Here is a 16,248-nt window from a genome sequence, read left to right as displayed (position 1 = left end):
ATTATTTCGTTTACAATAAAAGTAGGATTGATTATAAGGTACGAGAAAAGAGTAGTAGCTATTATATAGGTCAGTGGTTAGCCAGTCAATGAAGTTTAATTCTGTTAAATTGTACCGTATGGGCTAAGTGGGTTAAATTAAATAGTAGGTCTATTAACGAGTTTCTTGTAAATGCTCCTAGAAGCGACATTTTGAATCGGTAAAAAATCGTAGGTATAACTTTTTATTTAGTTAACACATCATAACTTAAAAAAAGGAAAATTTTCTGAGTAAATGTTTTTTTTTTCTGAGATCACTGCTTAGTGATAAGGCCGCGAATTGTGTTGTGTTTTTTATTGATATTACCATAAAGTGTATTAAATAGATAAAATAACTTCTAAACTACAAAAAATCACATGAAATAGGGGCGATTCGAGTAGTATCGGTCAATCGGTCATCAATGAAAATAGTTTAGCTATGTTTTTAATTTAAGCACGCTCTGAGATTATATTGAGGAAATCAAGGATGTTTTAATTTTCTGTTATTTTGTAATTGTTTTTATGATGATAGGTAATTTTTTTTAATACTTAAGTAAATAATTCTTATAAATGTACGGTTTCTCGATAGTGTACGCTTTAGCAATATGACATATCGTCTAAGAATATCGTTACATACTTAAATCATTTTTAAGTTTAAAAAATAAAAGTTTTTTTTTTAATCACACGCCTATTAAATTAACAATAAATCTCCAAAAAGCTCACCGTATTCAATACAATAACGACAGTATACTACATATGAATGCGGGTTCAGTCGATATCTCCCACGCGTACCTTATTTAGAACACTAACCGTTGGCCCGACTCTTCAGATGATTTATATTTTATAGGTTATTAATATTTTAGTTATAAAGACATTACCAAATATGGCCAATTGATACTTTCTATGTAAACCGGTTTAGATGTGCAACCAATTAGTCATGATCCATGTTTAAAAATAGGGGGCGTTTGTTTTATTTTTTATGCGTTTATTAATTATTATTTTTTGCTCCGAGATTGTTGTAATAAAACTGTACACATTTAGACAATTGGAGGTCTTATCGCTATGCAGCGATTTCTTCCAGACAACCAAATGTATGGAGGGAAATTAAATTAAAGGATTTTTTTTTATTAGTTTGCCAGCATAGTGGTGAAGACAATTTTAGTGAAATTTTAGAAATAGGTAGGCAACGTTCAATTTTTTGGAAACATTTACTTGGTATAATTAAACTCGGAAAATTACATACAACTATGGTTGTAATAGTCAATAGAAATAGATTTTATCAGAAACTATATCTCATGCGCTACTACTTGGCTACAATTGTTAATACGCTATACATAATGCGTAATGATCGATAATTTTGTATGCTCATTGTTAAAAATCATAATGTAATCTTGAATTATACATACCATCAGTTTTGTGCAAGTTAGCGGCTTGTTTCAACGTTTTGAACAATGGGTAACTATTTTTATTTAGCTATGTAATTAACAGAATTTAGGTTATCTATTCAAAATTGTCTTGGTCTATTTTAAGAAGCTTTTAAAAGCGTGGTAAAATCGTACATTTATCTCTAGAATGTTTAATTAGACGTTTGTATTGATTGTTGTATTTATTTTGGTGCACTAAAATGTGTATATTACTGGATACATAAAACTACGCCTTTTAGAGTTACTATCGATATGATGGGAAATTACTATGGGTACACATATGTCGATATGCAATTACTTTGCTAGGCTTCCATGAGAATGGAGTTACTACGAGGGTCTTTAGCTATTGCACGCCTCATAAGCGAAGCGTTGAGGTGGGTACTACTGTCACTTCGCGCAAAACATCTGATTTTTCAAACTTAAAATGTCTTTATGTATCATACATTGCACTTGTAAGATAATACATACACACACATATTAAGAAAAAACACTATTTTTAACGTTCATGATATTTTTGATGTCATTTTTGTTATTTAAACTAGTTAAAAAACAGTTTAAAAAAGTTCTGTCTTGGACGTCCGTGTGTCTGTATGTGCGGATCCTTTTTCTTGTTAACACGATAGCGACCGAAATACTTTACTAATCGAGTCTTTTTTTTCTCTTACGCTTGAGTATGCTCAGGAATAGAACCCTTTCATTTTTCAGGGTCTGATTCGATGTGGTTTAATTGTTATTAAATAAACAAAAATAATAATTAATAAATATTTATTAAAAAAAAATTATGAGGCGTGCACTTTTGGATTTTCCAAATTATTCTTTCTTTACTCGCAACAACAACATTTTATTAGTTTAACGTAATATGTTCAGAAATTGTCTTAATGTTTTTAATTATACAGCTTACAAGTTGATCTGAGATAAATAGAAAATCGTTATTTTTAAGCTTATACTCTATTCTTTTTTAAATTACGGCGTCGATTTAATCGTAAAATAAGTCGGATTCCTCTGTGAGATGGATTGGATTCATTTGAAACATTCGAAACCCACTTCCAACGCAGTGACTTTAGTTGAATAACTTTCGTCACTATATTCCAGTGGGTAGAGAAACGCTTTATTAAAACACTCGCAGGTTTTCTTGATAAGCCTGTGTGCACCTAAATATTGCGACACTTAAGTTCGTAACATTCATATTTATTAGAAATCTAAAACTGTGTTTGTTTGTCACGTTTTACGGTTAAATCTGGGCACCTATTTTAATGAATTTCAGAATGAAATGAACCAGAGTAGTGTACTTACTTATTATTTTCTAAAGACCTTAAAAGAGCGATGAAAGATTTCCTGTAGTTTTGAATGCGGGTAAAGCCGCGGGGCACTGCTAGCTCAAATTCTATGTACATACTTGGATAACGTTGAATAAATTGAAAACATGCCGTGTGCGTATGCTATTATTTTCCTAACTTTTGATACTTATGTTTAATTAAATGTTACTTTAGGAATTACTAGCTGTGCCCCGCGGTTTTACCTGCATTGCTCATCTCCTGTTGGTCTTAGCGTGATGATATATAGCGCATAGCCTTCCTCGTTAAATGGACTATCTAACACCGAAAGAATTTTTCAAATGGGACCTTAGTTCCTGAGATTAGCGCGTTCAAACAAACAAACTCTTCAGCCTTATAATATTAGTATAGATTTAAAGTTCACGATAAAATTATATTATTGTAGGTACTCACAATCTGCAACGTAGCTCACGCATCTGAATAGTTGATTGTTAAAATAGCGTCTCTAGTCCAATTACGATGTTGTGTCGCATCGTGTTATTTTGCTAGGTTTCTTCCGTGACGTTGCTTGATTTAAAGTCAACAAGGAGAAATATTGAAAACTAATAAATTATATATTGAAGTCAACATTCGTCGATACTATATAGTATATACGATACTATAATAAGTTTAAAGAAAGTATGCGTTTTTTGTACATGTTTTTCCCAAATTCTATATCCAAATTCGGGGATAGAGTTAGTATCGACAATGAAAACAAAATTACTTACTTTTGATTTTATTTTCAAATGAAAAATATTATAACTAAAAAGTCGCAACAAAGTCGGCAGATTTTCAGCTTCATATTAAGTCTAATCGATATCCTGCACTTTAATTTGCATCCAGTTGAATATTGATAACGTCCTCTATGGTTTGACTTTGAGACGTGCTAATGATACACCCGATACACCCTTTGTTCATTAATTATCCTTATAAATTTTTAAAATTTAAATGTAGATGGAAATTGTGCAATTACGGTATTTTCTAGAGCTAAAATTATCCATACTTACTAATATTATAAATGCGAAAGTAACTCTGTCTGTCTGTCTGTTACTCAATCACGCGGCACGCCTAAACTACTGAACCAATTTGCATGAAATTTGGTATGGAGATATTTTGATTACCTTTTATTGCGAAATAATAATATGTACCACGGGCGAAGCCGGGGCGGACCTCTAGTAAAATATAAATATTTAAATTAATATACCGAATAAGTAATACGAAGCTTTAGATCGAAGCATAGTTGAACAACTTTTTGTTTAAGTAATATAAGATAATGTTTAGTTTCAAGTAAATAATATAATTATTTAGGGTTTCATTTATATATTTTACGTGCAGTAGATGAATTACTACGAATTTTTCTCAACCCGAAAGCGAACATTGAACTACAAAATATAATCATAATTTTTACAAGTAAAGAAAGAAAAATTATTACTCTGCAAATGAAACATCTTGTCAGATACTTATGTACAAAAGCTCTTGTTATGTATGCGAATTATTCACGATACGCAGCGCTCTCAAAGTAGCTTACAGTTTTATAAATAGTCGGAAGGTATATCATCAATCTGTGTTTATGTAAATTGTTCTACAATAATAATCTTTAGCTGAGAGGAAATGGCTTCAAGATTTAGGAGGATGTGAACGAAAGAAGTGTACTATTTACTTATTATTAGATAGTGTTATTGCTATAGATTAATATAATACTGATTTAACTTAGAACAGAAAAAAAGTATTAAAGTTATGTTATAGGATTTCTACACTTAGATCTGTTTATTATATTGCGTACTAATTACTAGCTAGTTGATACTTTAACCTATATTTTATTTAAGTTTAATCTACTTTAGTTTGTATGTCACCATAAAATTTACTACAAAAATTTTAGCAAAAATCGCCTATAAAATTCTCCGGAAACTAGGCCATAATTCAGAGCTGGAGTATTTCGCGCGGGTGCTAATCGAGCAAACCTTTTTACGTTTACTCCAAATTCATTCGCACCTCGCACGTGATGTGTAATTTAAGAATTTACATAGCATTTTACACATTTTATATGTTTTAAAACTCGCATTCGAGACCTAGCCTTACGAGGGACGTTCCTATCTACGTATCCTGTAGGTTTTAGCAAAGATTTTGAATTTCGCAACGCTTAACATTATAATATTATAGGTACATTGATATTCAAGATCTTTAGGTTGTACCGTTGTAGATTGTTGTAGAGAGTATTTTTGGATACGATGTGTACGAAGCTTTATTGTCATCTATTAATTCAATATTATTTGATAATGATTTGATAGAACTGACACTGCCAATGTTTATCTTTCACGACATCTTGACGACATCTATCACAACATCATAAAGCGAACCAAAGATTTTGAATTTCACTACTCAAAGGATTATTGATGGTCTTTTAGAGGACAGTAGTTCTACTACGTCCACATTAAAGGGTTCAGTACAAGCTGTCACAATGTACGAATACATCAGGAGCATATTTTTTCCAGGTATAGCTATGGACCTAGTGCCGCCAAAGGACAAATGGAACCTCATATACTTCACACTGATGCTGCACGGTCTTGGCACGTTGACCGCATGGAACATGTTCATAACTGCCAAGGAATATTTTGTGGAATATAAACTCGTGAATGCACCAGGATATGCGACGGATTTTATGACCTACGTAGGGTGGGCGGCGCAAGTGCCGAATTTGTTGTTCAGCTGGTTCAACATTTTTGTTAAGACTGGGTGAGTTGTTATGAGTAATATATGGTAGGATCTGTAATGTTACTTTCTGCAACGAAGTTGGGATAAAAGCAAAGTTATTGCCTTTTATTAGTTCTAGTTATTTATCTGTTGACAGTTGAAGTGAAGCTTCTATAGGCGCGTTGAGAGTAAAATTTCAAGTTCGCGTCATGGCAATACTTTCACGTCATGGAGTGGCGACGATTTTGGTATCTTTGAATTTTGCCAAAGAAGTTTCACTTCTGATATGTGTGCTCGGCACACGCTTTTTTACAGATACAGTTTTCTTTTGAGTAGTTTAAAATAAAATCAATATAATATATATTTCTATGCATTTCGATATCAGAAATATACAGATGTTACAATTTAATTATACACAAAACGGCAATTGATCGACTTAAATCTATCGTATATCAATTTAAAAGCTCTTCTCTCGTATTATAGCTTGTTAGAATGAGTTTGTTACATTCAGAAAACACTCAAACGAATTGAATTACGTATATGCTACCGTTTCTTAAAGTGACTCTCCGCGAGTAGCGGCATGAGACTTGTATTTCCCATTCCACTGCTTAGATTTGCTATTATAATGATTTGTTCGATTTTATATCATGCTAGTCTTATGTTTTTCTTTAAAGCTCTACCTGCCCCTATAGCTATTTTCAGTAAAAAAATGTTAGCATTGTAAATCGTAAAAAAAAACAAGTTAAATTTGCAAATAGTTCTATTGATATTAAGAAATATGTACATAGTAGATTTGCCCACTTCCAACGCAGTGAGTTATCAGTATGTCTGTCTCTCACATTTTTTACAGTGGGTAAAATAAATGCGTCACTAAAACACTCGCAAGTTTTATTCAGTAAATTTGTGAGCACCTAAGTTTCGCTACAACTTTTATATAGATAAATGACAATATAATTAAACAAAATTTAAAAAGTATTTTATTTTGGTACTTATATTCAAATACTTAAGAGTAGACTCATAACTTTAATAAATAATTAGAATTTATTTTATCAATAGAAAAAAAGTACATATTGTTCATCAAATCTTCTCTTCTCTTCTATTAATATCTCTATTTATATAAAATTTTTGTGGCACAATGTCAGTGACCATACTCCTGAAACGATTTTCATGAAGTTTTGTGTGCTTATTTCGTAGATCTGAGAATCGGCCAACATCTTTTTTTCATACTCGTAACTGATTAGAACAAGGCAGAATAACGTTTGCCGGGACAGCTAGTCTTAATATATATGTCACGGCTAAAGGTAGGTGAGAACATAAACTTAAGATTAGCCGGCTAAACTTAGGTTTATTTTCGACGAGGTGTTAATGTTAGTTTGTTCTATCTTTAGCCGGCTAAACTTAAGTGTAACCGCAGGCCCGTGGCTAAAAATGTCGGGGTGGGTAGATTTGGTTAGCGCCGGGCCGGTGGAGGGCTTGAGGGGCCCGCACAGTGCCAGAAAACACTCGCCCTGTTCCTTACATGTATTATAGTAACCAAATCTACCCACCCCGACTCAGGGCAGAAAGCTGGTGGCTAGGTTAGGTTAGGTTAGAACTCTTAAGACCCGCACGAGCCGAGCGAGCGCAGCGAGCGTGCTGCGGCAGCAGCCGGCGAAGTGCCAGAAAACACTCGCCCTGTTCCTTGCATGTATTATAGTAACCAAATCTACCCACCCCGACATTTTTAGCCACGGGCCTGCGGTTACACTTAAGTTTAGCCGGCTAAAGATAGAACAAACTAACATTAACACCTCGTCGAAAATAAACCTAAGTTTAGCCGGCTAATCTTAAGTTTATGTTCTCACCTACCTTTAGCCGTAACATATATATAAATCTCGTGTCAAATGTTTGTCCTCAATGGACTCCTAAACCACTTAACCTATTATAATAAAATTCGCACACCATGTGCAGTTCGATCCAACTTGAGAGATAGGATAGTTTAAACATGTAGGTACCACGGGCGAAGCCGGGGCGGACCACTAGTAATATATAATAACTCGTCAAAACATAATTCCAGCGGTAACCTAACAACACGAATCGTGTGGTCACTCTGCATGGAGGTGCTTGTATTCGTGGTGACAGTTGTATTGGCGATGTTGGACAGCTCCGAGTGGCCGGAAGTGTTCTTTTGGCTCACTATGGTGTCGGTGTTCTTTTTAAATGGTGAGTTACTTATAATAATAATTATTAGCTCACGTAATAATAATTATTATTAACTGTACACAGTTCAGAGATAGCTTCTTAAGAACGTGCAAAATACTTACCTATTTTGGTAACATTGTTACAAATTAAATAAAGATTAATTTAATTACCTATTTTAATCCTTTTGATGATTTTTGTAGTATTATTAATATACACAGTGCAATAACCAAAGATTATTAATAATAAAATACCATGTTTTTCCGTAAATATATATTAAAACTTGCATGTATAATGAAAGACGTTAATAGTAATAGTTGGTCATCATTTTCTGCACTAAAACGAGTTAAATATGTTTTAATGTTTATGTTGGTATACAATATCGCTAATGAGGCTTCCATAGAAAAGTTTATAAAATTATACTTTGTAAAGAAATAATAGTAATATGTATACTTATCTAAATGCCCACTTCCAACCCTGTGTCTATATATACACATTATACAGGCACATTTTCACAGTGGGTAAAGTAATGCTTCACTAAAACACACGCAGGTTTCCTCAATAAACTTGTGTGCACCTAAGTTTAGCTACATTCTTTAATTATAATAAGGCATTGTTAAAAATTTGTTTTAAAGCAGCAATAATGATGAAAATTTACGTTATTAGATATTTAATTCCAAAAGTGTAAATACTTATAATTTTGAAACTTGTTTGGATGTTTTGCAATTTTCTCTCTTTACATTAAATATATGCACCAAACATTACTTCCTATTCTTTTGCCCTAAAAAGCAAATTCTTAAGTTATTCTTTCTTTCTTCACAATAACGAATACATAAAAAAATAATATATATATATATATATAAATTATTTCCAGGTTTCAACGCAGTATTCCAAAACTCTGTATTTGGTGTGGCTGCTCGATTACCCCCACAATACACAGGGGCAGTGGTACTAGGGTCCAATATAGCTGGGACCCTCATAGTGTTTATAAAATGGGGCTCCGATGCATTCTCAAAAAGCCCCCGGACCTCGGCTATATACTACTTCATATGTGGAATGTTTGTGCTGCTCATTTGTTTTGATACATACTTCGCTCTGCCCTTGAATGTGAGTAGATTTTTTTATTTGATTAGGTAACTTAGTTAAGGATATGGTGCTTAAAAATGGTTGAAAAGTGTAAATCGTGATAGCATATAAATTATGATTTTAATATTTTTTCAATCTACACTGTCAATCTACCAACTCTACAACTCTTTTAACTAAGACCTAAGTATATAAGCATTAAAACCTATTCTTTTTTCATTATTTACAAACTAAAAAAGAAAGCACATTATTCCATTATGCATGCATATTTATCAATGATATTAATAATGTACATATTATATTAATAATAGAAAGTCATATAGCATTTTATATTCAAATCGCTCTTGAGACAGACAAAATTAAAATACAATAAAGCGACGTGACTACTTAACATATAATAAAACTAGCGGTCCGCCCCGGCTTCGCCCGTGGTACCTACATGTTTAAACTATCCTATCTCTCAAGTTGGATCGAACTGCACATGGTGTGCGAATTTTATTATAATCGGTTAAGTGGTTTAGGAGTCCATTGAGGACAAACATTGTGACACGAGATTTATATATATATATATATATATATATTAAGATAATTATATTAATACGAAATAATTATTTTCTATGAAAGTCCTATATGTGTAGGTAATTTTTCATGATAGGGGAGCTATTTTATTTTGTAAGACATCCTGCTTATATTATAAATACGAAAGTTTGTTTGTATGTATGGATGTTTGTAACTCTTTCACGCAAATAATACTGAACCGACATTTAAATTTGGCCACACGCTGAGGGTAACTTGGATTAACACATAGGATAGGTTTTATCCCAGAAATCCCGAAGAAACGGGAACAATGCGGGTTTTTCTTTGAAAACGCGGGCAAAGCCGCAGGCGTAAAGCTAGTAAAGTATAAAATTTTAAAGCCCACTTCCAACGCAGTGTCCTCATACAATATGATAAGGTCACATTTCACAGTGGGCAGAGAATCGCTTCACTAAAACACACGCAGGTTTCATCAATAAACTTGTGTGCACCTAAGTTTAGCTACATTGAAATGTTCTTTAAATTACATATTTTTTCAACAAAGATAATATTGTGTTCAAGCTGTTTGAATCCATATAATTAACAAGGTGCTGAACATGGAGAGTCGTCGGAAGTTACACTTTGCGGTTTTGCTGTTCTCGGTTATACGTTCCAGGGTTCCCATCTATCTGTATGATAAACTTTCTTGGTTAGGTGACTCAGATTCAACTTATAGGACCAGAAACACATTTGTCAAATTATCTGTACCAAAACATCATACCGCAGCTTTTAGAGGCAGTTTTCGTTACAGCGCAACGAAATGTTGGAACAATTTACCACCTCCTCTGCGGGAAACAAAAACCGTCACTACTTTCCGGTTAAAATATAGGCAATTTGTTTTGAAACAGCAAGTTCCACAGCTTTCGATGCGTCTGTAACGAATAAACTAATAGTACCTAAGTATCCATTTTGATTACTTAGATTAATTCATATTATATATTCATATATATTAATTCATATCTTTTATTACATATTACATATCAATTCATATCTTTTATTACATGTAAGTTTATTTATTAAAATATTAGCGTATTCATAATATGGTATTAGCATTATGGTATCATAATTGTGTACTCCACGAATTATATTTCTTTATCACTTTGTCCTTATTTATATTATTATTTTATTATTATTTTATATATTATATTATTATTATTATCCAGTACTTAAAGCAGCTGACATTCTGGATGTCATAAGGGGTCACTGAAAATCAGTGCTGAGGTATTATGCCTCAGATATCCTGAGTGGCTTCCTTTTTTAGCGCATGCAACCACACATATATTTATGTGTTCTATTACATATTATTTAAAATTTACAATGCTACCGTCATATCCTCCAACATTGCCTTTCCAGCCTATCTTTGCCCAAATAGAAATTTTAACTTTCCCGAGTGTTTATGTGGAGTAGCATGACATTTAAGACTTGTTTTGTTTTTTGGTAGAAAATTAAAGTCTTTTCTCGCAATACTGATTAGATAGCACATGTATAACGTCAATCAGTCTGCTGCTACATGTCGACAAAGAAGGAGATGTTTTGGTGGTGCCAAATTTTTCTAAAAAAACTTGTCTCTGATCACTGGGAATCAATTAGAATACGTGAATATTTCTTATTATTTATTAAACTAGAATATAAAAAAGGAGGTTATTTGTTATTTCCAAGCAAAAATACGTAGTATTATAGGAGTTTTGTCGCTGGGCAATGTTAGGTTAATAAACGTAGTATGACTTATCCCAACATTGCCCAACCGTTTTGAGGTGCTAGGGCTGACACATTTTTAACAGACTTCTCAAATAGGTAGCAAGGTAATTTTTTTTAGGTGTAAATTAAGTACACAGCATGTTTTTTCTTTTAGGTACCTAGGTAGGATTGTACGAGTATGTATGCCTAGCTAGGTACTTTTTAAATGTTTAGTAGAAGTTACGTATAGGTACATAAATATTCATAATTTCAGTTTCATTTTAAAGATATACCTAGAAACAGTACGAACGCAATATTATTGCATGTGTACCTACCTATTACTTGTTACCCACCTACATATTTTATTAAACTTAATTTTTTCATCCTTTACCTAGTTTATTTTTTTGTGACAACCCTAAACCCTAAAGATTTTTGTATGAAGATTGTGAGAAAATTACACCTAACTTTGCCCATACAATTTAATGAAGATCTACTTATTTTGGATCATATTTTGTAAGAGATTCGGCATCTTTGCCTTGTCTTGTACTTTGTCTCTTAAAAACAGCTACGTAAGTCTTAAAATGGCTGAAATATTAAAGGTGGGCAAAGTTGTATACTTTTCCACCTTATTTCGCCCACCTCTTTCTTCCTTATTTTTAGAGAAACTATTAAGAATATAATTATTTCAAGTATATCTATTCATTCTAAATTCAATTCCCTACTCAAATAACAGCATCAATTCTGTCCATATTTTGTTTTTTCTTGTATATGATCAAAACACTGTGAAAAGCGGGCAATGTTGGAGGATATGACGGTATTTTATATGTGTGTTGTGTGTGTTGGAATAAATGTTTTCTTTCTTTCTTTCTTTCTTAACAAATTTTCTTTAAAACTTTGTAAATATACCTGATATCTGATATACTGAAGACTAATACATTTTTTTTCGCAATCAAACTACACTGAAGGCCACAATATGAAGTAGCCACAAAGACAATTTCTATACAATGAACATAATATTGTACGCTGCAAAATGACGGCTAAACATAATGTCATTCTATATTGTAACACCTTCATAAACCATGTTTACTTACAAATAGTAAGTAAACATAGTATATGAAAGCTTAGTATGGGATCAGATCGTGCCGTGTGTGAAAATTTTCCTGAAATATTTATTTATTTAAGGGCCGATTTTTCAATCCTTGGTTAAAATTTATCCGTCCAATAAAGTATTACACGAACATTTTAAAATGTCACCTGTAAACTGTCATATACGGACAATTAGAATACATTTTTGAAAAGGTAGTTTAATATGTTATTTGATGAATAAGTTTTAACCAAGGATTGAAAAATCAGCCCTAAACAAATATAAACGGTTTATTTATTTAACAATATTAAAACCTTCTTACAAATATTTCAGAGATTCTACCGCTACCACGAAACATTACAAGAGAGAACGCTACGAGTCAACCCAACTTTAGCGACAACGAACCAAAACGCTGGTCCCGTTAAGAATAAGATCCCATATGGAATTATATTCAGACAAGCGTTTTTACAATTGTACAATGTGTTTATTGTGTTCTTTGTGACTCTAACTATCTTCCCCGCTATACATTCTGGTGAGAAAGTTTTTTTTGATATAATAATGTTTTGTATAACTTGAAGTCGAATTTTTAATGTTCAAGCGCGAATACAAGCCTGTATTGTGTCTATAAAATTGAGATATGAGGCAGTTTCTGCTAAGTAAATTATACAATTTGTTTTTTATTACTATTTTTTTTATTAAATATAGATTACACTGAGTCTGTGTGAACCAATCACTAGCTAGTTTCTAAAATACAAACAATGAAAATGATTGCATATGTTTTATATATCTCTTTCAGACATTGGTCTTCTAGTTCCTAAAATTTAAATAAAAATTACTTTTTCCAGACATTAAACCAATGACGCCAGGTTTCCTCGGCAATAACTTTGTTCGACTGACATGTTTCTTGACATTCAACGTTACGGCTATGATTGGAAGCGCAACGGCTAGTCTTTTCCAATTTGTAAGTATATCTTATTCTTAGCATTTTGTTATGTTTGATTTTACGCAAGTATTGTTAAGAAATTAAAGCTTTTAATTGATTTTAAACGCGATTCATTGATTTTATTATTACCCAGACGTTTCGCACACTTTGCCGCGTGCAATTTCTAAATATTTCATTATTTTTTATATCTTATTATTGTTAAAATGTAGATCTATTTTTCAACATATACATAGTAATTAGTATGATAAGTATATCCATACTAATATTATAAATGCGAAAGTAACTCTGTCTGTCTGTCTGTTACTCAATCACGCCTAAACTACTGAACCAATTTTCATGAAATTTGGTATGGAGATATTTTGATACCCGAGAAAGGACATAGGCTACTTTTTATCCCGGGAAAAAGATGCAATCCCAGAAATCCCACGGGAACGGGAACTATTTTACTGCGCGGGCGAAGCCGCGGGCGGAAACCTAGTATTTTATAAGAAGACAAGTTAAAAACTGCCAATACACTTTAACTTCAGAATAAAAACATGTTAAACCTCTTTAATGATAGACAAATATTTCTGGTGAATTTTAATAAAATATTTGTCAAAAACAAGTATAAAATAGTATTGTAAAGCCCACTTCCAACGCAGTGTCCTCATACAATATGATAAGGTCACATTTCACAGTGGGCAGAGTAACGCTTCACTAAAACACACGCAGGTTTCATCAATAAACTTGTGTGCACCTAAGTTTAGCTACAGTGATTTAATTCTTTTATCGGCGTAAGTTAATAAAAATCTGATACCTTAACGACAGACTAAAAATATGTACAATGACATATTCCACAGATATCAACACACATTTAACATGTTATATGTGACAGCTAAAAAAATCTATTTACATACACACATTAAAACCCAATAAACTTTTTCCACCACACTGAAATGTCAATATTTGTCTAATTACTTATAATTTCACACACACACACACACACACACATTCACTCTCACACGAACACACATTCATCTGCGCATATTTGAAAACTTTAGTTAAGGCAGAGCGGGTCCTCCTAAGACAGGTTTTTGTAAACTTACTAGAAGGACCCATCATTTCTGTCTTTGAAAAATTGTGTGTATGAAATAAATATATTTTTCATTTTTAACGTGATAACGAGCCAAAACCAAAACCTCACGAGCGCGATCGCAGGTATAACGAGAGAGAGAGACGGACTGATCTCCCGTCTCATCTCGAGCGCTGCCACTGCACAGTTATCACGTAAACATCTCGATCGTAAAACTACTTTTCAAACAACCAATTTTTTTTTTTCAGCCTGGTCCTCGCTGGCTTTCAGTATTTACAACGCTACGTATCCTATTCATACCCATATTCCTGCTATGTAACTACCAACCGATGGGCAGAACGAGAACAATGCCAATTTTAGTGAACAACGATTGGGTGTATTGGTTGCTCGCTGTGCTATTAGGATGGAGTTCAGGTCATGGTAGCTCGCTGGGCATGATGTATGTTAGCAGGTAAGTGTTATTATTTTATTAGGTTACTAGGTTTCCGCCCGCGGCTTCGCCCGCGCAGTCCAAGAAAAAACCCACATAGTTCCCGTTCCCGTGGGATTTCCGGGATAAAACCTATCCTATATGTTAATCCAAGTTACCCTCTATATGTGTGCTAAATTTCATTGTAATCGGTTCAGTAGTTTTTACGTGAAAGAGTAACAAACATCCATACATCCATACATCCATACTTACAAACTTTCGCCTTTATAATAGTATTAGGATATGAAGATATCATATAGAAGTATCATCTTTATTCTACATATAACTTATATACGCGGTAATGAAAAAAGACGGCGTAGAATGCTAATTATGTTTGTAGATTCAATGTATTCATTTGAAATATTTAAATTTAAATAATGTATAGGCACCTCAAACTTTAATTTGTTAATATTTTAACAAAACAAAATTGTATGGTACCAAGGTATTATATCTAAAAGAAACCTTCTATAATAGTGTTTCAATTCTCAAATTAAAGAATTTTTAATAATTAAATGCCCACTTCCAACCCTGTGTCTATATATACACATTATAAAGGCACATTTTCACAGTGGGTAAAGTAATGCTTCACTAAAACACACGCAGGTTTCCTCAATAAACTTGTGTGCACCTAAGTTTAGCTACAAATAAATTAAAACAATACTAAGTAGTGCAGTAATTTCTTTATTAGGAAAATAGGTACAAAGTTATTCATAATAAATAAATAAATCGTAATGTATCTAAACTTCTCTTATTCTCAGTTAGGATAAAATAATAAGTAATACAATAATTTCTTTAATTATAGGAAAATAGGTACAAAGTTATTCATAACTAGCTGATCCGCGCGTTTTCACCCCCGTGGTTCCGCTCCTGTTGGTCGTAAAGCGATGATATGCCTATAACCTTCCTCGATAAATGGGCTATCTAACACCGAAAGAATTTTTCAAATCGGACCAGCAGTTCTCGAGATTAGCGCGTTCAAACAAACAAACAAACTCTTCAGCTTTATAATATTAGTATAGATAAATAAATAAATCGTAATGTATATGGGTGATTATACAAAAATGGGGTAACTTTTGAGGATATTTTGTTTACTATATTTTTTATATCAGATTGTTACAAATTAGGGTGTATATGATAGCTAATCTAATGAATATATTGTTCCAAATCGGGCCAGCCAGTTTTTTAAGTAGATTGTGAGATATTTTAAATTTTCTGGAATTGGCCTCCAGGGGACTGACGAGGCTAACATGGTACTGATAAAAAACACAATTTTGTAATATTCTTAAAGAAATTGAATGAAAATTACTACAAATCTCTCAGTTTTAATAATGGCACATGTCTTTTAAGTATTAAAATCACTTAGTTACGTTTAAAAATGATAATTTACGTTTAAAAATGATAATTGTGATACTGGGAAAAAACAATGTCTCAAGTTTCAAAACAGCCTTCTGACATTTAACGCTACGTGAATATTCTTTCTCTCTTACTTAACTTTTTCTACTTTGACTTAGTTTTACTTGATATTTCAAGTAATTCACAAACAATAGAAACAAAAAAACGGCCAAGTGCGAGTTGGAGTCCTAAAAAACCTATTTTTTATTATGTTTGTAACTAAAAATTTACACTTTTAGCAATTTTTCCTTATCTGTGTTATAAGACGTTGCTATTTACCAAGTAGAAGTAAACTATATAGCAGTTTATAGTAGACTGTATACACGGCA

General features: G+C 32.6%; 1 protein-coding gene across 2 annotated transcripts in view; it reads left to right on the top strand.

Moving 5' to 3' along the window:
• The window catches only part of Ent2 (Equilibrative nucleoside transporter 2), a 43,141-nt gene that overhangs the window by 23,036 nt on the left and 3,857 nt on the right, over nt 1-16,248 (top strand). For both annotated transcript variants that reach the window (XR_016317513.1, XM_089710037.1), the window contains exons 4-9: nt 5,247-5,487; nt 7,502-7,647; nt 8,498-8,730; nt 12,377-12,575; nt 12,889-13,004; nt 14,307-14,509. Coding sequence is in view for 1 of the 2 variants with exons in the window: in XM_089710037.1 (XP_089566163.1) it covers nt 5,247-5,487; nt 7,502-7,647; nt 8,498-8,730; nt 12,377-12,575; nt 12,889-13,004; nt 14,307-14,509 (1,138 nt within the window). In the remaining variant the exon portion in view is untranslated. The remainder of the gene's footprint in view (nt 1-5,246; nt 5,488-7,501; nt 7,648-8,497; nt 8,731-12,376; nt 12,576-12,888; nt 13,005-14,306; nt 14,510-16,248) is intronic.

Source organism: Colias philodice, chromosome 23, assembly GCF_061535455.1.
Source record: "Colias philodice isolate Cphi_HAF_F1 chromosome 23, ilColPhil1 Martin Lab GWU primary, whole genome shotgun sequence".
Lineage (NCBI taxonomy): Eukaryota > Metazoa > Arthropoda > Insecta > Lepidoptera > Pieridae > Colias > Colias philodice.
Note: the sequence above shows the minus strand (reverse complement) of the source record. Positions and strands in the feature narration are given on the sequence as shown.